The sequence below is a fragment of the Entelurus aequoreus genome, linkage group LG17, assembly GCF_033978785.1.
Source record: "Entelurus aequoreus isolate RoL-2023_Sb linkage group LG17, RoL_Eaeq_v1.1, whole genome shotgun sequence".
NCBI classification, from domain to species: Eukaryota; Metazoa; Chordata; class Actinopteri; order Syngnathiformes; family Syngnathidae; genus Entelurus; species Entelurus aequoreus.
In genome coordinates, this window is record NC_084747.1 from 24520062 (window position 1) to 24547493 (window position 27432).

At 41.5% G+C, this 27432-nt stretch overlaps 1 protein-coding gene across 1 annotated transcript in view; it reads left to right on the top strand.

Moving 5' to 3' along the window:
• LOC133631791 (cell cycle checkpoint protein RAD17-like) overlaps positions 1–27432 on the top strand; it is a 111726-nt gene that overhangs the window by 34331 nt on the left and 49963 nt on the right. The window contains exons 9-15 of the mRNA XM_062023952.1: positions 6882–6942; positions 7118–7220; positions 8592–8765; positions 10913–10998; positions 11050–11196; positions 16266–16394; positions 18200–18320. Coding sequence (XP_061879936.1) covers positions 6882–6942; positions 7118–7220; positions 8592–8765; positions 10913–10998; positions 11050–11196; positions 16266–16394; positions 18200–18320 — 821 coding nt within the window. The remainder of the gene's footprint in view (positions 1–6881; positions 6943–7117; positions 7221–8591; positions 8766–10912; positions 10999–11049; positions 11197–16265; positions 16395–18199; positions 18321–27432) is intronic.

The window sequence follows — 27432 nt, forward strand, 5'->3', positions numbered from 1 at the left end:
ACTGGTTGGGCAAACTCCCATGCACCCTCAAGGACCCTGCCGAGAGTATAGAGCTGGTCCACAGTTCCACGACCAGGACGAAAACCACACTGTTCCTCCTGAATCAGAGGTTCGACTATCCGGCGTAGCCTCCTCTCCAGCACACCTGAATAGACCTTACCGGGAAGGCTGAGGAGTGTGATCCCACGATAGTTAGAACACACCCTCCGGTTCCCCTTCTTAAAGAGAGGAACCACCACCCCGGTCTGCCAATCCAGAGGTACCGCCCCCGATGTCCACGCAATGCTGCAGAGTCTTGTCAACCAAGACAGCCCCACAGCATCCAGAGCCTTAAGGAACTCCGGGCTTTTTAACTACCTCAGCAACCTCAGCCCCAGAAATAGGAGAGCCCACCACAGATTCCCCAGGCACTGCTTCCTCATAGGAAGACGTGTTGGTGGGATTGAGGAGGTCTTCGAAGTATTCCCTCCACCGATCCACAACATCCGCAGTCGAGGTCAGCAGAACACCATCCTCACCGTACACGGTGTTGATAGTGCACTGCTTCCCCTTCCTGAGGCGGCGGATGGTGGTCCAGAATCGCTTCGAAGCCGTCCGGAAGTCGTTTTCCATTGCTTCCCCGAACTCCTCCCATGTCCGAGTTTTAGCCTCCGCGACCGCCGAAGCCGCACACCGCTTGGCCTGTCGGTACCTGTCCGCTGCCTCAGGAGTCCTATGAGCCAAAAGAACCCGATAGGACTCCTTCTTCAGCTTCCACCAACGGGTTCTAGGATTACCGCCACGACAGGCACCAACTACCTTGCGGCCACAGCTCCAATCAGCCGCCTCGACAATAGAGGTGCGGAACATGATCCATTCGGACTCAATGTCCAGCACCTCCCTCGTGACATGTTCAAAGTTCTTCCGGAGGTGGGAATTGAAACTCTCTCTGACAGGAGACTCTGCCAGACGTTCCCAGCAAACCCTCACAATGCGTTTGGGCCTGCCAGGTCTGTCCGGCATCCTCCCCCACCATCGCAGCCAACTCACCACCAGGTGGTGATCGGTAGAAAGCTCCGCCCCTCTCTTCACCCGAGTGTCCAAAACATGAGGCCGCAAATCCGACGACACAACTACAAAGTCGATCATGGAACTGCGGCCTAGGGTGTCCTGGTGCCAAGTGCACATATGGACACCCTTATGTTTGAACATGGTGTTCGTTATGGACAATCTGTGACGGGCACAAAAGTCCAATAACAAAACACCGCTCGGGTTCAGATCTGGGCAGACATTCTTCCCAATCACGCCTCTCCAGGTTTCACTGTCGCTGCCAACATGAGCGTTGAAGTCCCCCAGTAGAACGAGGGAATCACCCGGGGGAGCACTCTCAAGTACTCCCTCGAGTGAATCCAAAAAGAGTGGGTACTCTGAGCTGCGGTTTGGCGCGTAAGCGCAAACCACAGTCAGGACCTGTTCCCCCACCCGAAGGCGGAGGGAAGCTACCCTCTCGTCCACCGGGTTGAACTCCAACATGCAGGCTCTGAGCCGGGGGGCAACAAGAATTGCCACCCCAGCCCGTCGCCTCTCACTGCCGGCAACGCCAGAGTAGAAGAGAGTCCAGGCCCTCTCGAGAGAACTGGTTCCAGAGCCCTTGCTGTGCGTCGAAGTGAGTCCGACTATGTCTAGTCGGAACTTCTCCACCTCGCGCACTAGCTCAGGCTCCTTCCCCCCCAGCGAGCTGACGTTCCACGTCCCAAGAGCTAGCTTCTGTAGTCGAGGATCGGACCGCCAAGTGCCCTGCCTTCGGCTGCCGCCCAGCTCACATCGCGCCCGACCTCTATGACCCCTGCTATGGGTGGTGAGCCCATTGGAGGGGGAACCCACGTTGCCTCTTCGGGCTGTGCCCGGCCGGGCCCCATGGGGACAGGCCCGGCCACCAGGCGCTCGCCATCGTGCCCCACCTCCAGGCCTGGCACCAGAGGGGGGGCCCGGTGACCCGCGTCCGGGCGAGGGAAATCTGGGTCCATAGTTTTTATTTCTCATTGAGGTCTTCGAGCTGCTCTTTGTCTGATCCCTCACCTAGGACCAGTTTGTCTTGGGAGACCCTAGCAGGGGGCATAAAGCCCCCGGACAACATAGCTCCTAGGATCATTGGGACACGCAAACTCCTCTACCATGGTAAGGTGGCAGCTCAGAGAGGAGTGTTGTAGTATATAATTATTATAGTATATATTATCATAGAGTATAGTATTTTTAATTATAGTATTTATTTAATATAGTATTTATTGTAGTATATAGTATTATTATAGTATATACTATTTTTAATTATAGTATCATAGTACATAGTATTTTTAGTTATAGTATTTATTTATTTTTAGTATTATAGTATATCGTATTTTTAATTATATTTATTTCATATAGTATTTATTGTAGTATATATTTATTATAGTATTTATTATACTATATACTATTTTTAATCATAGTATATAGTATTTTTAGTTATAGTATTTATTTGATATAGTATTTATTGTCGTATATATTTGTAGTATATTATAGAGCAGGGGTCACCAACGCGGTGCCCGCGGGCACCAGGTAGCCCGTAAGGACCAGATGAGTAGCCCGCTGGCCTGTTCTAAAAATAGCTCAAATAGCAGCACTTACCAGTGAGCTGCCTCTATTTTTTAAATTGTATTTATTTACTAGCAAGCTGGTCTCGCTTTGCCTGACATTTTTAATTCTAAGAGAGACAAAACTCAAATAGAATTTGAAAATCCAAGAAAATATTTTAAAGTCTTGGTCTTCACTTGTTTAAATAAATTCATTATTTTTTTTACTTTGCTTCTTATAACTTTCAGAAAGACAATTTTAGAGAAAAAATACAACCTTCAAAATTATTTTAGGATTTTCAAACACATATACCTTTTTACCTTTTAAATTCCTTCCTCTTCTTTCCTAACAATTTAAATCAATGTTCAAGTAATTTTTTATTTTTTTATTGTAAAGAAAAATAAATACATTTTAATTTAATTCTTCAATTTAGCTTCTGTTTTTTCGACGAAGAATATTTGTGAAATATTTCTTCAAACTTATTATGATTAAAATTCAAAAAAATAATTCTGGCAAATCTAGAAAATCTGTAGAATCAAATTTAAATCTTATTTCAAAGTATTTTGAATTTCTTTTAAAATTTTTGTTCTGGAAAATCTAGAAGAAATAATGATTTGTTAGAAATATAGCTTGGTCCAATTTGTTATATATTCTAACAAAGTGCAGATTGGATTTTAACCTATTTAAAACATGTCATCAAAATTCTAAAATTAATCTTAATCAGGAAAAATTACTAATGATGTTCCATAAATTCTTTCTTTAATTTTTTTCAAAAAGATTCGAATTAGCTAGTTTTTCTCTTCTTTTTTTCGGTTGAATTTTGAATTTTAAAGAGTCGAAATTGAAGATAAACAATGTTTCAAAATTTAATTGTCATTTTTTTTCGTGTTTTCTCCTCTTTTAAACCGTTCAATTAAGTGTAAATATCATTAATTATTAATAATAACATAGAGTTAAAGGTAAATTGAGCAAATTGGCTATTTCTGGCAATTTATTGAAGTGTGTATCAAACTGGTAGCCCTTCGCATTAATCACTACCCAAGAAGTAGCTCTTGCTTTCAAAAAGGTTGGTGACCCCTGCTATAGAGTATAGTATTTATTTAATATAGTATTTTTTGTAGTATTTATTTATTATTGTATATACCGTAATTTCCGGACTATAAGCCGCACCAGCTAAATTTAGGGGGAAATACAGATTGCTCCATATATAAGCCGCACCCGACTATAAGCCGCAGGGTTTTGATGTGTAATTAGCGTAGTACATGGTGTAATTAGCGTAGTATATAGTGTAATTAGCGTAGTATATAGTGTAATTAGCGTAGTGTATAGTGTAATTAGCGTAGTATATAGTGTAATTAGCGTAGTATACAGTGTAATTAGCGTAGTATACAGTGTAATTAGCGTAGTATATAGTGTAATTAGCGTAGTATATAGTGTAATTAGCGTAGTATATAGTGTAATTAGCGTAGTATATAGTGTAATTAGCGTAGTATATAGTGTAATTAGCGTAGTATATAGTGTAATTAGCGTAGTATACAGTGTAATTAGCGTAGTATATAGTGTAATTAGCGTAGTATATAGTGTAATTAGCGTAGTATATAGTGTAATTAGCGTAGTATATAGGGTAGGGCTGAACGATTTATCGTTTTCAGATCGAAATTGCGATTTCAGAAGTCTCAATCTTGAGATCGTGAAGGCTTCGGTTTTAGACGAACGTTATTTAGCTCTCCTGGCTGACATGTCTGTTGTGTATATGCAGCCTGCTCGTGCTACTCTCATGCCTTGTCAAACTCACCAATCAGAAGTGGTAAACTACTTGTGAGCAGGGCATGCCGTCACGCTAACCAATCAGAGGCGGCCATTGACGAGGCTACCGCGTACACGCCCACTAACAACTTTGGTGAAGAAACAAACGTCCTGGAGGAAATGGCTGCTGCCGCCGGGTCAGAAGTGGAGGAGGATTTAGTTTTAATACAGAAGAAGAGCAGCACGTCTGTCATTTGGGACTACTTCGGTTTCGAAACTTCAGATGTGCATCAGAAACAGGTACTTTGTAAAACTTGTCGGGCCAAAGTCGCCACATCCCAAGGCAACACGACTAATTTATTCCGGCACTTGAAAAATCACCACCGGCAGTTACACGACGAATGTATGACCAAAAAGTCCGGTGAAAAGTCAACCCCGAGCGATTCAGCCCATTGTAGCAAACATACCACAATTACAGCGTCGTTTGCCAGTATAACTCCTTATGAGAAGAGCAGCCGTTCTATTGTTAACAGAATAGATGTGCAATATTTGGGTGCTGCTAAGCGGTAAATGAATGACCCACCTATTTTAATGTCTGACATATTTTTCAGAAGGGCAGAGGTTGGGTCATTTTGTTTTTGTAATAGTATTTTCTTTATTACCATTACTTTTCAATTTCACTTTAAAATATTGTTCAGGTTTCTTCCAGGGTTGAATAAAGTACTTGAATTGCTGCTATAGATGTTGATAGGCTAGCTCTCTTGAGCCATAAAAGACTGACCTACCTACTTGAGTATAAGACTGTTTACATAAGGTCAGGATCCTTTTTTTCCTTTATTGAAGTTGTTGAATTTTGTTTTTCTTATTATATATTAAGCATTGCTTTTTGTGTTGGAATTGTTTTGTATTTTATTTAACTTAAACTTTTTTATTTATCTTAACATAATTAAGGTTTTTGTACTGGTTTTAGTTCTTTAGTTTTAATAACTGCTGTTGGTCAAGAACTTTGGAGAATGTACATGCATGTTTCTTAATAAATACATGTTTGAAGCAATTCTTACCTTTTAGTATTCATCCTTGCATTACATAGCATTTAATGTTTTCATGGTATATCATTTTTTGTCATGTTTTAAATCTGTTACTGTTACTGAAGCTTGATTTGAAAAGAAATCGTGAGTCAAAATCGAAATCGCAATTTCTGTCAGAAAAATCGTGATCAGATTTTTTCCTGAAATCGTTCAGCCCTAATATAGGGGTTCCTGCTACCACGGAGGGGACAGAGATGACTGTTTGGGAACGCAAAGCGTCCCATTTATTAACAATAACTCTTTCAATCAAACTTCCACATCTTTGACATGGCAAACAGCATTCGTGCAGAGTACAAATAATACAACGCTGCAAAGTAATACAAAGTGCTCGCCTGTACGTTATCCAAATAAGCAGCCTACCGGTATATGAAAAGTCAGTCTTTAATCATTGTGTCATCGTCTTCCTCCTGCGTACTAAAACCACCCAAATCCTCTTCGTCGGTGTCGGAGAAGAACAGGCCGTAAATAAGCCGCACCCTTGTATAAGCCGCACCCTTGTATAAGCCGCACCCCTGTATAAGCCGCACCCTTGTATAAGCCGCACCCTTGTATAAGCCGCAGGGACCAGAACGAGGGGGAAAAGTAGCGGCTTATAGTCCGGAAATTACGGTACTATTTTTAATGATAGTATTTTGTTTTAATATAGTATTTATTTAACATAGTATATAGTAAAGGGGAATTGTACTTTTTTTTTGGAATGTGGCTGATGGTTGACAATCATGAGAGACAAGAAGACATTCTAACATGTCAACATCAACTCAGTCAGGTTCAATGCAGCTAGTGTTACCAATCAATTCTACCTCCAAATGACTTGGAAAATACTTCATTGACCTTGTGTAACCTGTATAATAACAAACATTGTTATTGTAAGAATGTGTAACCTGTATAATAACAAACATTGTTATTGTAAGAATGTGTAACCTGTATAATAACAAACATTGTTATTGTAAGAATGTGTAACCTGTATAATAACAAACATTGTTATTGTAAGAATGTGTAACCTGTATAATAACAAACATTGTTATTGTAAGAGGGAACTCTTTTTCTGGCGTACTAACACATCGCCGTGCTACGCTGTTAGCCCTAAACGCTAACTACGGCAAGAGAGAAGCTAGCAACTGCCTTTGACTTTGTAACACACAACAATGTTATAATCTGTAGTGAGTGGAAAACATCATATTACAGTCAAGTATTGTAATAACACACATGATCAATGGTGTGTAGTTGTAATAACACACATGATCAATGGTGTGTAGTGTAGTTGTAATAACACACATGATCAATGGTGTGTAGTGTAGTTGTAATAACACATGATCAATGGTGTGTAGTGTAGTTGTAATAACACACATGATCAGTGAATGGACAGTTAGTTAGTTAGTTAGTTAGTTAGTTAGTTTGTTAGTTGTCTGTTTGAACCAATTTAATCTGTTCTTCATCTTTCATCTTCTTCTTCTTTTGCAGTTTTAATCCAGTGGCTCCAACCTCCATGATGAAGGTTCTGACTCACATTGCAACACTCCAGGTATAGATGTAGACATGTAGATAGTATTGTTACACACACATAGATATAGACATGTAGATAGTATTTGACAATGTTGTTGCATGTACATAGATATAGACATGTAGATAGTATTTGACAATGTTGTTGCATGTACATAGATATGGAGATGTAGATAGTGAATATAATGTTCCAACAGAAGACTAGCAGACTGGATCAGGCGGTGCTGGACAAGTTGTGTTCAGGAAGTTCAGGAGATGTTCGCAGTGCCATCAACAGCCTGCAGTTCTCCTCCATCTCAGGTCTGCAGCTAATGTCCTCCCACTCCACTAAGCAAGTCTTTAAATGTCCTCCCACTCCACTAAGCAAGTCTTTAAATGTCCTCCCACTCCACTAAGCAAGTCTTTAAATGTCCTCCCACTCCACTAAGCAAGTCTTTAAATGTCCTCCCACTCCACTAAGCAAGTCTTTAAATGTCCTCCCACTCCACTAAGCAAGACTTTAAATGTCCTCCCACTCCACTAAGCAAAACTTTAAATGTCCTCCCACTCCACTAAGCAAGTCTTTAAATGTCCTCCCACTCCACTAAGCAAGACTTTAAATGTCCTCCCACTCCACTAAGCAAAACTTTAAATGTCCTCCCACTCCACTAAGCAAGTCTTTAAATGTCCTCCCACTCCACTAAGCAAGTCTTTAAATGTCCTCCCACTCCACTAAGCAAGTCTTTAAATGTCCTCCCACTCCACTAAGCAAGTCTTTAAATGTCCTCCCACTCCACTAAGCAAGTCTTTAAATGTCCTCCCACTCCACTAAGCAAGTCTTTAAATGTCCTCCCACTCCACTAAGCAAAACTTTAAATGTCCTCCCACTCCACTAAGCAAGTCTTTAAATGTCCTCCCACTCCACTAAGCAAGTCTTTAAATGTCCTCCCACTCCACTAAGCAAGACTTTAAATGTCCTCCCACTCCACTAAGCAAGTCTTTAAATGTCCTCCCACTCCACTAAGCAAGACTTTAAATGTCCTCCCACTCCACTAAGCAAGTCTTTAAATGTCCTCCCACTCCACTAAGCAAGTCTTTAAATGTCCTCCCACTCCACTAAGCAAGTCTTTAAATGTCCTCCCACTCCACTAAGCAAGTCTTTAAATGTCCTCCCACTCCACTAAGCAAGTCTTTAAATGTCCTCCCACTCCACTAAGCAAGTCTTTAAATGTCCTCCCACTCCACTAAGCAAGTCTTTAAATGTCCTCCCACTCCACTAAGCAAGTCTTTAAATGTTCTCCCACTCCACTAAGCAAGTCTTTAAATGTTCTCCCACTCCACTAAGCAAGTCTTTAAATGTTCTCCCACTCCACTAAGCAAGTCTTTAAATGTCCTCCCACTCCACTAAGCAAGTCTTTAAATGTCCTCCCACTCCACTAAGCAAGTCTTTAAATGTCCTCCCACTCCACTAAGCAAGTCTTTAAATGTCCTCCCACTCCACTAAGCAAGTCTTTAAATGTCCTCCCACTCCACTAAGCAAGTCTTTAAATGTCCTCCCACTCCACTAAGCAAGTCTTTAAATGTCCTCCCACTCCACTAAGCAAGACTTTAAATGTCCTCCCACTCCACTAAGCAAGTCTTTAAATGTTCTCCCACTCCACTAAGCAAGACTTTAAAAGCAGCATTTTGCAGACGGGGGGCTGCGGAGGGACAGACCGCTCACCTCACAGAAGAAGGTGTCTTTCAAATCGGGCCAGAAGAAGAAGTCCAGGTCATCCCAGGTGAAGGAGGAAGAACAAAGTGTTGGCATGAAGGATGCTTGTCTCTTCCTGTTCCGAGCTCTGGGAAAGATCCTGCACTGCAAACGTGAGTAAAATGTGAAAAAGGTCAAAAGTACCCCCGGGATGAGTCACAGGGGACCCGGGTAGCCCCAGCCTAAAACAGGACAAAATGTGGACAAAAGCCAAAAAAGGTTCAAATTCCCTCCCGGGGAATGATTGGTAGGTAGACTGGGCTCCTAAGGGAGATCCTAAGGGAGATCCTAAGGGAGCCCAGTCTGGAGTGGGAAAAAACCTCCATAGCAAAGCACATATACATACTACAACAGAGCGGAGGGAGGGGGGGCCACGGTGGCAGGCTGCAGCTCTTCAGGGGCTGCCCAGCCGTCCATCACAACTAAGGGATTCGCGTCAAGGGCGTTGGAAGGGGGCTAGGGTATGTGTGTGTGGCGTTTATTATGGCCCCCGCCTGTGGAACTTGTCATTTAGCCACTATGGCCCCCGCCTGTGGAACATGTCATTTAGCCACTATGGCCCCCGCCTGTGGAACATGACATTTAGCCACTATGGCCCCCGCCTTTGGAACATGTCATTTAGCCACTATAGCCCCCACCTGTGGAACATGACATTTCGCCACTATGGCCCCCACCTGTGGAACATGTCATTTAGCGACTATGGCCCCCACCTGTGGAACATGACATTTAGCCACTATAGCCCCCACCTGTGGAACATGACATTTAGCCACTATGGCCCCCGCCTGTGGAACATGACATTTAGCCACTACGGCCCCCACCTGTGGAACATGTCATTTAGCCACTACGGCCCCCACCTGTGGAACATGACATTTAGCCACTATAGCCCCCACCTGTGGAACATGACATTTAGCCACTATGGCCCCCGCCTGTGGAACATGACATTTAGCCACTACGGCCCCCACCTGTGGAACATGTCATTTAGCCACTACGGCCCCCACCTGTGGAACTTGTCATTTAGCCACTATGGCCCCCACCTGTGGAACATGACATTTAGCCACTATAGCCCCCACCTGTGGAACATGTCATTTAGCCACTATGGCCCCACCTGTGGAACATGACATTTAGCCACTATGGCCCCCGCCTGTGGAACATGACAGTTAGCCACTATGGCCCCCGCCTGTGGAACATGTCATTTAGCCACTATAGCCCCCACCTGTGGAACATGACATTTAGCCACTATGGCCCCCACCTGTGGAACATGTCATTTAGCGACTATGGCCCCCACCTGTGGAACATGACATTTAGCCACTATAGCCCCCACCTGTGGAACATGACATTTAGCCACTATGGCCCCCGCCTGTGGAACATGTCATTTAGCCACTATGGCCCCACCTGTGGAACATGACATTTAGCCACTATGGCCCCCGCCTGTGGAACATGACATTTAGCCACTACGGCCCCCACCTGTGGAACATGTCATTTAGCCACTACGGCCCCCACCTGTGGAACTTGTCATTTAGCCACTATGGCCCCCACCTGTGGAACATGACATTTAGCCACTATAGCCCCCACCTGTGGAACATGTCATTTAGCCACTATGGCCCCACCTGTGGAACATGACATTTAGCCACTATGGCCCCCGCCTGTGGAACATGACAGTTAGCCACTATGGCCCCCGCCTGTGGAACATGTAATTTAGCCACTATAGCCCCCACCTGTGGAACATGACATTTAGCCACTATGGCCCCCACCTGTGGAACATGTCATTTAGCGACTATGGCCCCCACCTGTGGAACATGACATTTAGCCACTATAGCCCCCACCTGTGGAACATGACATTTAGCCACTATGGCCCCCGCCTGTGGAACATGTCATTTAGCCACTATGGCCCCACCTGTGGAACATGACATTTAGCCACTATAGCCCCCACCTGTGGAACATGTCATTTAGCCACTATGGCCCCCACCTGTGGAACATGACATTTAGCCACTATGGCCCCACCTGTGGAACATGACATTTAGCCACTATAGCCCCCACCTGTGGAACATGTCATTTAGCCACTATGGCCCCACCTGTGGAACATGACATTTAGCCACTATGGCCCCCACCTGTGGAACATGACATTTAGCCACTATGGCCCCCGCCTGTGGAACATGACATTTAGCCACTATGGCCCCCACCTGTGGAATACTTTGTGTTCGCCACTTGCCTGTGCAAGAAAATGTGATTATCAGCTTCTTTGTGTTTGTGTGAACTAAAGGGGCAAGTCCTGAATGTGCTGAGCGTGCATCTTTACCTGCACACCTTTGTCAACACCACAGAGAACCTTTACAGCTGGACCCTGAGGTAACACAAGTCATATTTCCACACCACTGCTGTCTTCTTAACACCTCACAGTTGGTCGTAGAACGTTCTCATGTGTCCGGAGACTTCTTCAACCTTTACCTGCACCAGAACTACCTGGACTTCTTCTCCAACATTGAAGATGTGGATCGAGCCAGCGAGTATTTGTCTGATGCAGACCTGCTCACATCTGACTGGACGGTTAGTTGCACACACTGGCCCAATCCAAACGACCTTTCCCAGTCATGGTAAAAAACAGCAGCCTTTCCGTAACGTAGCTGCATTCACTTGTTACTGGTGAGCCACAAGCAGGAAAATAGCGAGCAGAAATGGTGAAAGAAAAGGCTACATTAAGGAAGTATCGGGTTCAAAGCCATGGCAAGTTGTTCTTCATTCACTTGTTACTGGTGAGCCACAAGCAGGAAAATAGCGAGCAGAAATGGTGAAAGAAAAGGCTACATTAAGGAAGTATCGGGTTCAAAGCCATGGCAAGTTGTTCTTCATTCACTTGTTACTGGTGAGCCACAAGCAGGAAAATAGCGAGCAGAAATGGTGAAAGAAAAGGCTACATTAAGGAAGTATCGGGTTCAAAGCCATGGCAAGTTGTTCTTCCCACAAGAAAGGACTATTTTTCGCGGCGAGACGACATCGCCGCAATAAATGCCTGCTGCGCGCGTCATTCAGAGGTGGGCGGAGCTTCATTTCCGTGTTCAGATAACAGTTAAGGTGCAGTGATAACATCAACTGTAGAGTGTTACGCTTTAGTAGGATGACAACAAACCCAACAGAAATAAAAGATGGTAAGCAGGAAGTTGAAAGATTTTTTTATTTATTGCAAAGAGTCAGGTTTGTCTTCAAAACATGTCAAGACACTTTGTCAAACCAATCATACTTCCATCCATCCATTTTCTACCGCTTGTCCCTTACGCGGTCGCGGGGGGTGCTGGAGCCTATCTCAGCTGCATTCGGGCGGAAGACGGGATACACCCTGGACAAGTCACCATCTCATCGCAGCCAATCATACTTTTCCGGTTTAAAAGTCAAATCGCTACACTTTACATGTGGCTTAACAAAATGACATTACGATCATGCCTGGTCAGAGATGTTTTGGCTTCACAGAGATTGTGTTCATTTAGCTGCTGTGCAACCATTTTTTGAGGATTTTGGAGATAAAGGGAAGGTGGGACACCGTCCGGTAGTTTACCATGAGGTCAGGATCGAGGTTAGGTCTTTTGAGCAGAGGATGAATAACCGCTTTTTTGAATGCTAGGGGAACAGTGCCGGAGGAAAGTGATAAGTTTATAATATTTAGCATTGACGGTCCTAATATTACAAACAGCTACTTGATAAGTTTCCCAGGAAGTGGGTCAAGTAAACATGTTGTCTGTTTTGTCCCATCTACACGTCGCAGGAGTTCCTCTAATGTTATTTCATCAAAAAGAGAGAGACTATTTTGGAGGGCAGTATCCGTCGTATATACAGTCGTATTTGTGTTAATAGAACCCAGTTGTAGCTTTAATCTCCTTTCTAATGACTTCAATTTTCTGATTAAAGAAATTCATAAAGTCATCTGCCGAGTGGGTGGAGCTACTGGGAGGAGTCCCTTCTTGGGTTAGCGAATATTTAGGATAATTTTTGTTGAGGCGGATGAGAGCTAAGCTAAGGTAAGCATGCGTTTATAAGTTATTAAAGGCCTACTGAAATGAGATTTTCTTATTTAAACGGGGATAGCAGATCCATTCTATGTGTCATACTTGATCATTTCGCGATATTGCCATATTTTTGCTGAAAGGATTTAGTAGAGAACATCGACGATAAAGTTTGCAACTTTTGGTCGCTGATAAAAAAGCCTTGGCTGTAGCGGAAGTAGCGTGACGTCACAGGTTGTGGAGCTCCTCACATCTGCACATTGTTTACAATCATGGCCACCAGCAGAAGTAGCGTGACGTCACAGGTTGTGGAGCTCCTCACATCTGCACATTGTTTACAATCATGGCCACCAGCAGCAAGAGCGATTCGGACAGAGAAAGCGACAATTACCCCGTTAATTTGAGCGAGGATGAAAGATTTGTGGATGAGGAAAGTGAGAGTGAAGGATTAGAGGGCAGTGGAAGCGATTCAGATAGGGAAGATGCTGTGAGAGGCGGGTGGGACCTGATATTCAACTGGGAATGACTAAAACAGTAAATAAACACAAGACATACACTACCGTTCAAAAGTTTGGGGTCACCCAAACAATTTAGTGGAATAGCCTTCATTTCTAAGAACAAGAATAGACTGTGGAGTTTCAGATGAAAGTTCTCTTTTTCTGGCCATTTTGAGCGTTTACTTGAGCCCACAAATGTGATGCTCCAGAAACTCAATCTGCTCAAAGGAAGGTCAGTTTTGTAGCTTCTGTAACGAGCTAAAGTGTTTTCAGATGTGTGAACATGATTGCACAAGGGTTTTCTAATCATCAATTAGCCTTCTGAGCCAATGAGCAAACACATTGTACCATTAGAACACTGGAGTGATAGTTGCTGGAAATGGGCCTCTATACACCTATGTAGATATTGCACCAAAAAGCAGACATTTGCAGCTAGAATAGTCATTTAGCACATTAGCAATGTATAGAGTGTATTTCTGTAAAGTTATCTTCATTGAAAAGTACAGTGCTTTTCCTTCAAAAATAAGGACATTTACATGTGACTCCAAACTTTTTAACGCTAGTGTATATATATACTCTATTAGCCACAACACAACCAGGCTTATATTTAATATGCCACAAATTAATCCCACATAACAAACACCTCCCCCCTCCCGTCCATATAACCCGCCAATACAAATCAAACACCCGCACAACACACTCAATCCCACAGCCCAAAGTACCGTTCACCTCCGCAAAGTTCATACAGCACATATATTTCCCCAAAGTTACGTACGTGACATGCACATAGCGGCACGCACGTACGGGCAAGCGATCAAATGTTTGGAAGCCGCAGCTGCGTACTCACGGTAGCGCGTATCCAACTCAAAGTCCTCCTGGTAAGAGTCTCTGTTGTCCCAGTTCTCCACAAGCATGCGTATCCAACTCAAAGTCTTCCTGGTAAGAGTCTCTGTTGTCCCAGTTCTCCACAGGCCAATGGTAAAGCTTGACTGTCATATTTCGGGAATGTAAACAATGAAACACCGGCTACGACGTAGCTGCTACGTGTTTGTGTTGCTGCAGCCGGCCGCTAATACACCGCTTCCCACCTACAGCTTTCTTCTTTGCTGTCTTCATTGTTCATTAAACAAATTGCAAAAGATTCACCAACACAGATGTCCAAAATACTGTGGAATTTTGCGATGAAAAGAGACGACTTAATAGCTGGCCACAATGGTGTGCCAAAATGGCCTCTATAATCCGTGACGTCACGTGCAAACGTCATCATACCGAGACGTTTTCAGCAGGATATTTCGCGGGAAATTTAAAAGATTAAAGATTAAAGTAGCAATGATTGTCACACACACACTAGATGTGGTGAAATTTGTCCTCTGCATTTGTCCCATGCCCTTGGGGAGCAGTGGGCAGCAGCGGCGCCGCGCCCGGGAATCATTTTGGTGATTTAACCCCCAACTCCAACCCTTTGTTGATTGCACTTTACTAATCTAACCGGGCCGTATTGGCATGTGTTGCAATGTGGTCGGTAGTTGTGGGTTTCAGTAGGCCTTTAATCTATCACTCCATGCTTGATGGGAAAACCTCAAGTTTAGTCGCGCGCCATTTGTGTTCCAGCTTTCTACATGATAGTTTAAGAGTTCTAGTTTCTTCTGTAAAGCAGGTGGTATGCCTTTTAGGGGCCTGTTTTAGCTTTAGTGGTGCTATACTATCAATGGTTTCGCGCAGGGCGTCGTTAAAGTTGTTAGTGAGGTTATTGATAGAGCCCACATCATTTGGGAATGGTGCCATTACCAAAGGCAGTAGGTCAGCAACAGTCATCATTGTGGCAGCATTAATGTTGTGGCTGCTAAAGGGGTGGTTATTAGTAGCTTGTTGACAATGACCCAGAACTTCACATTTTATAAAGTAATGATCAGACATCACTTTAATGTACGGGAGTATCATAACTTTGGAGGTGGTGACACCCCGAACAAGGACTAGGTCTATCGTATTACCGTTGCGATGCGTGGGTTCATTTATTATTTGTGTAAGACCACAGCTATCAATTATAGTCTGGAGCGCCACGCACGGAGAATCTGATGGGGTATTTATATGGATATTAAAATCCCCCATTATAGTTATATTATCTGCATGCATCACTAGATCAGCGACAAACTCTGAAAATTCACTGATAAAGTCCGAATAGGGCCTAGGGGGGCGGTAGATAACCAGGTGAAGAGGTAGCGGTGTGACAGACCTCATAGTAATCACCTGAAATGATTTATATTTATTACTTAGATTAGGGGTAAGGTTAAGGTTTTCATTGTATATTAGTGTGACCCCCCCCACCCCTTTTAAGGGATGGGCAATATGTGCACTCATAGTTAGGAGGAGATGCCTCGTTAAGCAGGAAAAATTCCTCTGGTTTGACCCAAGTTTTGCTGAGACCAATAACGTTAAGATTGTTGTCTCTGATGACCTCATTAACTAATACCATTTTGGGAGACAATGATCTGATGTTTAAAAAGACCATATTATAGGTAGTGGGCTGTTTTGAGGAGTTTTTGTTAATGTTATCCGTAGTAGTAATAGTAATAAAGTTACTTTTATTTTGTGTAGTGCACCTTAAATAATTTCTATCACATCTAGGAATTGATATGATGGGGATCTTTAGATTATTTGTTTGGTGCCGCGATAGATTGAAGGCGTCATAATTTGCCACCTCAGTAGAATGTATGTGCACCTCTGGCACAGTCACTACAGAATAAACATGATGTGAGTTGTGTAATATTCTAGGAGAATTTTCCAGCCTGGCGCTGGCTAGTTGTAGCTTAACTGACTCCTCACCCGGACTAACAGACACTGTAATTGCCTGTGACCGAGCTTGCTCTAGTGTCGTTAGTCAAGTGTGACTCAAACAGTGATCTATGTTACTAGGGAGTGATGGAGCCTTCCCGGTTAGGGTGAAGGCCGTCCCTAATCAGCAAGCCCGGTTTGCCCCAGAAAGAGGGCCAATTATCAATAAATGTTAGTCCCTGTTTAAAAAACATTTCATTAAAACAAAGTAATTGTCCGGCCATGGTGTTAAATGTGGAAAATAATCTGTCTGGGGTACACATATTAATAATGATGTGCGTGTTATTGTCAGAGTCGGAGTTTCTTGGAGGCGTATGCGTCGTCAGTGGCCACCAGGGGGCTTCTCCACTCCAACTGTCAACAAGCAGCAGTTGGCTTCAGACCTCTGCACAAACCTCATTGGCTGCTGGTCAGCAAGATGGTAAGACTCACCTGACTTACCTGCACAAAGGTAGAAGTCACCTCACTTACCTGCCAGCCAGGATGATCTTTTCACTAACAATTTCTCAGGTGTCTTTAACCTGGCAAATATTATTAAGAAATGGTCAATAAGTGGATATTATGTCTAAATTACAATAACAAATGGTCAATAATCAGATATTATTGTCTAATTTAGAATTAATAAATGGCCAATAATGAGAAATAATTGTCTATATTAGAATAATAAAGGCCAATAATCAGATATGATTGTCGAAATTAGAATAATAAATAAAGTTAAAAGTTAAGTTAAAGTAGCAATGATTGTCACACACACACTAAGTGTGGTGAAATTATCCTCTGCATTTGACCCATCCCCTTGTTCACCCCCTGGGAGGTGAGGGGAGCAGTGAGCAGCAGCGGTGGCCGCGCTCGGGAATCATTTGGTGATTTAACCCCCAATTCCAAGCCTTGATGCTGAGTGCCAAGCAGGGAGGTAATGGCTCACATTTTTATAGTCTTTGGTATGACTCGGCCGGGATTTGAACTCACAACCTCCCAGTCTCAGGGCGGACACTCTAAACACTAGACCACTGAGCAGGTCGTAAATGGCCAATAATCACATATGATTGTCCAAATTAGAATAATAATAGTGTAGAGTGCGTGTAGAGTGCGTGTAGAGTGCGTGTAGAGTGCGTGTAGAGTGTTTGTAGAGTGCGTGTAGAGTGCGTGTAGAGTGCGTGTAGAGTGCGTGTAGAGTGCGTGTAGAGTGCGTGTAGAGCGCGTGTAGAGCGCGTGTAGAGCGCGTGTAGAGCGCGTGTAGAGCGCGTGTAGAGCGAGTGTAGAGCGCGTGTAGAGTGCGTGTAGAGTGCGTGTAGAGTGCGTGTAGAGTGCGTGTAGAGTGCGTGTAGAGTGCGTGTAGAGTGCGTGTAGAGTGCGTGTAGAGTGCGTGTAGAGTGCGTGTAGAGTGCGTGTAGAGTGCGTGTAGAGTGCGTGTAGAGTGCGTGTAGAGTGCGTGTAGAGTGCGTGTAGAGTGCGTGTAGAGTGCGTGTAGAGTGCGTGTAGAGTGCGTGTAGAGTGCGTGTAGAGCGCGTGTAGAGCGCGTGTAGAGCGCGTGTAGAGCGCGTGTAGAGCGCGTGTAGAGCGCGTGTAGAGCGCGTGTAGAGCGAGTGTAGAGCGCGTGTAGAGTGCGTGTAGAGTGCGTGTAGAGTGCGTGTAGAGTGCGTGTAGAGTGCGTGTAGAGTGCGTGTAGAGTGCGTGTAGAGTGCGTGTAGAGTGCGTGTAGAGTGTTTGTAGAGTGCGTGTAGAGTGCGTGTAGAGTGCGTGTAGAGTGCGTGTAGAGTGCGTGTAGAGTGCGTGTAGAGTGCGTGTAGAGTGCGTGTAGAGTGCGTGTAGAGTGCGTGTAGAGTGCGTGTAGAGTGCGTGTAGAGTGCGTGTAGAGTGCGTGTAGAGCGCGTGTAGAGCGCGTGTAGAGCGCGTGTAGAGCGCGTGTAGAGCGCGTGTAGAGCGCGTGTAGAGCGCGTGTAGAGCGAGTGTAGAGCGCGTGTAGAGTGCGTGTAGAGTGCGTGTAGAGTGCGTGTAGAGTGCGTGTAGAGTGCGTGTAGAGTGCGTGTAGAGTGCGTGTAGAGTGCGTGTAGAGTGCGTGTAGAGTGTTTGTAGAGTGCGTGTAGAGTGCGTGTAGAGTGCGTGTAGAGTGCGTGTAGAGTGTTTGTAGAGTGCGTGTAGAGTGCGTGTAGAGTGCGTGTAGAGTGCGTGTAGAGTGAGTGTAGAGTGCGTGTAGAGTGAATGCATAACTGTTGTTTCTTTTAGCATCGTGAGAAGTGCCTGCTTGCTCAGTGCTTGTTCAGGAGCATGTGTGTGACACCTGTCAGCCTTCACACTCACCTGCTGCCTTACCTGGCCAAGCTCACCAACCCTCTGAGGAGCCAAGGTAACACATCTTCTTCTTCTCCTTGACAATACAAGATGTGGTAGCACTGGACCTGACTCCATGTTTGTGTTGCAGCTCAAATAGAATTCATCCAGCATGTCAGTCACATGCCACTCAAGAGCGTTCCTGCCAGGTACACCTTCTCATATTCACCTTCTACATCACATGTATGACCGGGTCATGTCACATCACATGTATGACCGGGTCATGTCACATCACATGTATGACCGGGTCATGTCACATCACATGTATGACCGGGTCATGTCACATCACATGTATGACCGGGTCATGTCACATCACATGTATGACCAGGTCATGTCACATCACATGTATGACCGGGTCATGTCACATCACATGTATGACCAGGTCATGTCACATCACATGTATGACCAGGTCATGTCACATCACATGTATGACCGGGTCATGTCACATCACATGTATGACCGGGTCATGTCACATCACATGTATGACCGGGTCATGTCACATCACATGTATGACCAGGTCATGTCACATCACATGTATGACCAGGTCATGTCACATCACATGTATGACCAGGTCATGTCACATCACATGTATGACCAGGTCATGTCACATCACATGTATGACCGGGTCATGTCACATCACATGTATGACCAGGTCATGTCACATCACATGTATGACCGGGTCATGTCACATCACATGTATGACCGGGTCATGTCACATCACATGTATGACCGGGTCATGTCACATCACATGTATGACCGGGTCATGTCACATCACATGTATGACCGGGTCATGTCACATCACATGTATGACCGGGTCATGTCACATCACATGTATGACCAGGTCATGTCACATCACATGTATGACCAGGTCATGTCACATCACATGTATGACCAGGTCATGTCACATCACATGTATGACCAGGTCATGTCACATCACATGTATGACCGGGTCATGTCACATCACATGTATGACCAGGTCATGTCACATCACATGTATGACCGGGTCATGTCACATCACATGTATGACCAGGTCATGTCAAAACAAAATGAAGTTTGGCAAATGAGGAAATATGGTGAGCAAATTTGTAAATATGTCAGACTTAGTGATGATGTCAGACTTAGTGATGATGTCAGACTTAGTGATTATGTCAGACTTAGTGATGATGTCAGACTTAGTGATGATGTCAGACTTAGTGATGATGTCAGACTTAGTGATTATGTCAGACTTAGTGATGATGTCAGACTTAGTGATTATGTCAGACTTAGTGATGATGTCAGACTTAGTGATGATGTCAGACTTAGTGATTATGTCAGACTTAGTGATTATGTCAGACTTAGTGATGATATCAGACTTAGTGATGATGTCAGACTTAGTAAATATGTCAGACTTAGTGATTATGTCAGACTTAGTGATTATGTCAGACTTAGTGATGATGTCAGACTTAGTGATTATGTCAGACTTAGTGATGATGTCAGACTTAGTGATGATGTCAGACTTAGTGATTATGTCAGACTTAGTGATTATGTCAGACTTAGTGATGATGTCAGACTTAGTGATGATGTCAGACTTAGTGATTATGTCAGACTTAGTGATGATGTCAGACTTAGTGATGATGTCAGACTTAGTGATGATGTCAGACTTAGTGATTATGTCAGACTTAGTGATGATATCAGACTTAGTGATGATGTCAGACTTAGTAAATATGTCAGACTTAGTGATTATGTCAGACTTAGTGATTATGTCAGACTTAGTGATTATGTCAGACTTAGTGATGATGTCAGACTTAGTGATGATGTCAGACTTAGTGATTATGTCAGACTTAGGGATTATGTCAGACTTAGTGATGATGTCAGACTTAGTGATGATGTCAGACTTAATGATTATGTCAGACTTAGTGATGATGTCAGACTTAGTGATTATGTCAGACTTAGTGATGATGTCAGACTTAGTGATGATGTCAGACTTAGTGATTATGTCAGACTTAGTGATTATGTCAGACTTAGTGATGATGTCAGACTTAGTGATGATGTCAGACTTAGTGATTATGTCAGACTTAGTGATTATGTCAGACTTAGTGATTATGTCAGACTTAGTGATGATATCAGACTTAGTGATGATGTCAGACTTAGTAAATATGTCAGACTTAGTGATTATGTCAGACTTAGTGATTATGTCAGACTTAGTGATGATGTCAGACTTAGTGATTATGTCAGACTTAGTGATGATGTCAGACTTAGTGATGATGTCAGACTTAGTGATTATGTCAGACTTAGGGATTATGTCAGACTTAGTGATTATGTCAGACTTAGTGATGATGTCAGACTTAGTGATGATGTCAGACTTAGTGATGATGTCAGACTTAGTGATGATGTCAGACTTAGTGATGATGTCAGACTTAGTGATGATGTCAGACTTAGTGATGATGTCATACTTAGTGATGATGTCATACTTAGTGTGTGTGTGTGTGCATGTTCAGGTTGAAACTGGAGACCCTGGCAGACAAAGAGCCAAGTGGGCTGAAGATGGAGGATGAAGAGGAGCAGATAGACTTAGTAGAAGAAGAAAGTGAGGAAGTTGTAGCAGGAAGTCAACCAACAAACATGGTAGAAGAAGAAGAAGAAGACATGATGATTGAAGAATACATGAGTGACTAATATCACCTTCATACTGTACATGTACATGAGTGACTAATATCACCTTCATACTGTACATGTACATGAGTGACTAATATCACCTTCATACTGTACATATACATGAGTGACTAATCTCACCTTCATACTGTACATGTACATGAGTGACTAATATCACCTTCATACTGTACATGTACATGAGTGACTAATCTCACCTTCATACTGTACATGTACATGAGTGACTAATATCACCTTCATACTGTACATGTACATGAGTGACTAATATCACCTTCATACTGTACATGTACATGAGTGACTAATATCACCTTCATACTGTACATGTACATGAGTGACTAATATCACCTTCATACTGTACATGTACATGAGTGACTAATATCACCTTCATACTGTACATGTACATGAGTGACTAATCTCACCTTCATACTGTACATGTACATGAGTGACTAATATCACCTTCATACTGTACATGTACATGAGTGACTAATATCACCTTCATACTGTACATGTACATGAGTGACTAATATCACCTTCATACTGTACATGTACATGAGTGACTAATATCACCTTCATACTGTACATGTACATGAGTGACTAATATCACCTTCATACTGTACATGTACATGAGTGACTAATATCACCTTCATACTGTACATGTACATGAGTGACTAATCTCACCTTCATACTGTACATGTACACGAGTGACTAATATCACCTTCATACTGTACATGTACACGAGTGACTAATATCACCTTCATACTGTACATGTACATGAGTGACTAATATCACCTTCATACTGTACATGTACATGAGTGACTAATATCACCTTCATACTGTACATGTACATGAGTGACTAATATCACCTTCATACTGTACATGTGCATGAGTGACTAATATCACCTTCATACTGTACATGTACATGAGTGACTAATATCACCTTCATACTGTACATGTACATGAGTGACTAATATCACCTTCATACTGTACATGTACATGAGTGACTAATATCACCTTCATACTGTACATGTACATGAGTGACTAATATCACCTTCATACTGTACATGTACATGAGTGACTAATATCACCTTCATACTGTACATGTACATGAGTGACTAATCTCACCTTCATACTGTACATGTACATGAGTGACTAATATCACCTTCATACTGTACATGTACATGAGTGACTAATCTCACCTTCATACTGTACATGTACATGAGTGACTAATATCACCTTCATACTGTACATGTACATGAGTGACTAATATCACCTTCATACTGTACATGTACATGAGTGACTAATATCACCTTCATACTGTACATGTACACGAGTGACTAATCTCACCTTCATACTGTACATGTACACGAGTGACTAATATCACCTTCATACTGTACATGTACATGAGTGACTAATATCACCTTCATACTGTACATGTGCATGAGTGACTAATATCACCTTCATACTGTACATGTACATGAGTGACTAATCTCACCTTCATACTGTACATGTACATGAGTGACTAATATCACCTTCATACTGTTCATGTACATGAGTGACTAATATCACCTTCATACTGTACATGTACATGAGTGACTAATCTCACCTTCATACTGTACATGTACATGAGTGACTAATATCACCTTCATACTGTACATGTACATGAGTGACTAATATCACCTTCATACTGTACATGTACATGAGTGACTAATATCACCTTCATACTGTACATGTACATGAGTGACTAATATCACCTTCATACTGTACATGTGCATGAGTGACTAATATCACCTTCATACTGTACATGTACATGAGTGACTAATATCACCTTCATACTGTACATGTACATGAGTGACTAATCTCACCTTCATACTGTACATGTACATGAGTGACTAATATCACCTTCATACTGTTCATGTACATGAGTGACTAATATCACCTTCATACTGTACATGTACATGAGTGACTAATCTCACCTTCATACTGTACATGTACATGAGTGACTAATATCACCTTCATACTGTACATGTGCATGAGTGACTAATATCACCTTCATACTGTACATGTACATGAGTGACTAATATCACCTTCATACTGTACATGTACATGAGTGACTAATATCACCTTCATACTGTACATGTACATGAGTGACTAATATCACCTTCATACTGTACATGTACATGAGTGACTAATATCACCTTCATACTGTTCATGTACATGAGTGACTAATATCACCTTCATACTGTACATGTACATGAGTGACTAATCTCACCTTCATACTGTACATGTACATGAGTGACTAATATCACCTTCATACTGTACATGTACATGAGTGACTAATATCACCTTCATACTGTACATGTACATGAGTGACTAATATCACCTTCATACTGTACATGTACATGAGTGACTAATATCACCTTCATACTGTACATGTACATGAGTGACTAATATCACCTTCATACTGTACATGTACATGAGTGACTAATATCACCTTCATACTGTACATGTACATGAGTGACTAATATCACCTTCATACTGTACATGTACATGAGTGACTAATATCACCTTCATACTGTACATATACAATACACATTCATATATTGTACATGTACTGTGTATAATTGTCTACTGTACATGTACTGTGCATGTTCATATACTGTACATGTACTGTGTATGTTTGTGTAGTGTACACGTACAGTACTTGAATGTGTACAGTACATGCACTGTATGTACGTGTAGTGTACATGTACTGTGTATGTATGTGTAGTGTACATGTACTGTGTATGGTTGTGTACTGTACATGTACTGTGTATGTTTGTGTAGTGTACACATACAGTACTTGAACGTGTACAGTACACGTACTGTGTATGTACGTGTAGTGTACATGTACTGTACACGTTCAAGTACTGTACACAAACATACACAGTACATGTACTGTGTATGTACGTGTAGTGTACATGTACTGTACACGTTCAAGTACTGTACACAAACATACACAGTACATGTACTGTGTATGTACGTGTAGTGTACATGTACTGTGTATGTTTGTGTACAGTACTTGAATGTGTACAGTATATGTACAGTACTTGGATGTGTACAGTACTTGAATGTGTACAGTACATGTACAGTACTTGAATGTGTACAGTACTTGAATGTGTACAGTACATGTACTGTGTATGAATATGTACAGTACATGTACAGTACTTGAATATGTACAGTACATGTACAGTACTTGAATATGTACAGTACATGTACAGTACTTGAATGTGTACAGTACATGTACTGTGAATGAATATGTACAGTACATGTACAGTACTTGAATGTGTACAGTACATGTACAGTACTTGAATGTGTACAGTACATGTACAGTACTTGAATGTGTACAGTACATGTACTGTGTATGTTTATACTGTGATTGAGCATGATTGATTTTGTCAAGTGTTATTTTGAAGAACTGCAAATAAAAATAATTTAGATTTTCATATCTGATAGAAGAGAAATAAAGTCAGCAGAAAGAAAAATCACCTTTTTCTTTCTCTCTTCATATTCTGGAACAGGAAAACACTGATCCAGGTCTCGCTCATTTAATATCGAAACACTGATCCAGGTCTCGCTAATTTAATATCGAAACACTGATCCAGGTCTCGCTAATTTAATATCGAAACACTGATCCAGGTCTGGCTAATTTGATAAGTCCATTTTTGACTGTCAATAATGTCTCACTTGTATTTAGGTAGGTCACACACTAGCACTACTGTGTGGCTAACACACACACACACACACACACACACACACACACACACACACACACACACACACACACACACACACACACACACACACACACACACACACACACACACACACACACACACACACACCACACCACACCACACCACACCACACACACACACAGGTTATCATTTGGAATGGGGACCAAGTTTTTGATCATTACTTGTGGGGAGAAGGGAAATATATGAGTTTGAACTAAGGATGGATACCATACAGAATTATAGTACTATTAATGCCAGGATAACATGATTAAATATATGAGTTTGAACTAAGGATGGATACCATACAGAATTATAGTACTATTAATGCCAGGATAACATGATTAAATATATGAGTTTGAACTAAGGATGGATACCATACAGAATTATAGTACTATTAATGCCAGGATAACATGATTAAATATATGAGTTTGAACTAAGGATGATACCATACAGAATTATAGTACTATTAATGCCAGGATAACATTATTAAATATATGAGTTTGAACTAAGGATGGATACCATACAGAATTATAGTACTATTAATGCCAGGATAACATGATTAAATATATGAGTTTGAACTAAGGATGGATACCATACAGAATTATAGTACTATTAATGCCAGGATAACATTAAATATATGAGTTTGAACTAAGGATGGATACCATACAGAATTATAGTACTATTAATGCCAGGATAACATGATTAAATATATGAGTTTGAACTAAGGATGGATACCATACAGAATTATAGTACTATTAATGCCAGGATAACATGATTAAATATATGAGTTTGAACTAAGGATGGATACCATACAGAATTATAGTACTATTAATGCCAGGATAACATGATTAAATATATGAGTTTGAACTAAGGATGATACCATACAGAATTATAGTACTATTAATGCCAGGATAACATTATTAAATATATGAGTTTGAACTAAGGATGGATACCATACAGAATTATAGTACTATTAATGCCAGGATAACATGATTAAATATATGAGTTTGAACTAAGGATGGATACCATACAGAATTATAGTACTATTAATGCCAGGATAACATTATTAAATATATGAGTTTGAACTAAGGATGGATACCATACAGAATTATAGTACTATTAATGCCAGGATAACATTAAATATATGAGTTTGAACTAAGGATGGATACCATACAGAATTATAGTACTATTAATGCCAGGATAACATGATTAAATATATGAGTTTGAACTAAGGATGGATACCATACAGAATTATAGTACTATTAATGCCAGGATAACATGATTAAATATATGAGTTTGAACTAAGGATGGATACCATACAGAATTATAGTACTATTAATGCCAGGATAACATGATTAAATATATGAGTTTGAACTAAGGATGGATACCATACAGAATTATAGTACTATTAATGCCAGGATAACATGATTAAATATATGAGTTTGAACTAAGGATGGATACCATACAGAATTATAGTACTATTAATGCCAGGATAACATTAAATATATGAGTTTGAACTAAGGATGGATACCATACAGAATTATAGTACTATTAATGCCAGGATAACATGATTAAATATATGAGTTTGAACTAAGGATGGATACCATACAGAATTATAGTACTATTAATGCCAGGATAACATTATTAAATATATGAGTTTGAACTAAGGATGGATACCATACAGAATTATAGTACTATTAATGCCAGGATAACATTATTAAATATATGAGTTTGAACTAAGGATGATACCATACAGAATTATAGTACTATTAATGCCAGGATAACATGATTAAATATATGAGTTTGAACTAAGGATGGATACCATACAGAATTATAGTACTATTAATGCCAGGATAACATGATTAAATATATGAGTTTGAACTAAGGATGGATACCATACAGAATTATAGTACTATTAATGCCTATTAATATCGCGAAATGATCAAGTATGACACATAGAATAGATCTGCTATCCCCGTTTAAATAAAAAAAATTCATTTCAGTAGGCTTTTAATCTACTATTTTAGCTGCAATCTCCTTTTATAGACCGTAATGTGGTTGTACACATAGAACTTCAATGCTTGCCAGTCCCAGTTTTGGAGAGCTTCCGGTTCGGCCCTCAAACATTTTAAACAGTCACTCTTTGCTGGTACAATACCAGAAGGGATGAATGGCTTCATGTGCGTCTCCACAGCCTTCACCTCTTTCTCTTCCCAGGGTCTTCTTTTCTGGGCAGCTTTACCTGAAAGTGACCATACCAAATATGTGTATGAAAATAAAAGAAAATGAAGAACTCAAGTTATACATTTGTTTGCTATGATGTGTCTAACCCACAGAGAACAATGCATACATATGCATTGGCATTATTTGTGAGAAAACAAAAAACTTGACTAAAAAAACAGTTTATGGATATAGTTTACCTTTGGAAGAATGTCTCTGATGATACCTCCTCTTCTTTTGAAAGTTGTTTCAGTCTCTTGAGGGGTGGGATTGCTTCCTCAATGTAATAAACATTCAGTGTCATGCTTACCATCGGCCACATGCACTTCTTTTTTTTTGTTGTTGTCCTGTCCAGCTTCTCAGGCAAATCATCTCAGGCACTTCTGAAGTGCTAACCAAATGGAACTTCAGAAACAATTCTAAATAACAGAATAGTAAGACATATATTGTCATTAAAACTACTGTCGAATACATTTAATGAGTGAG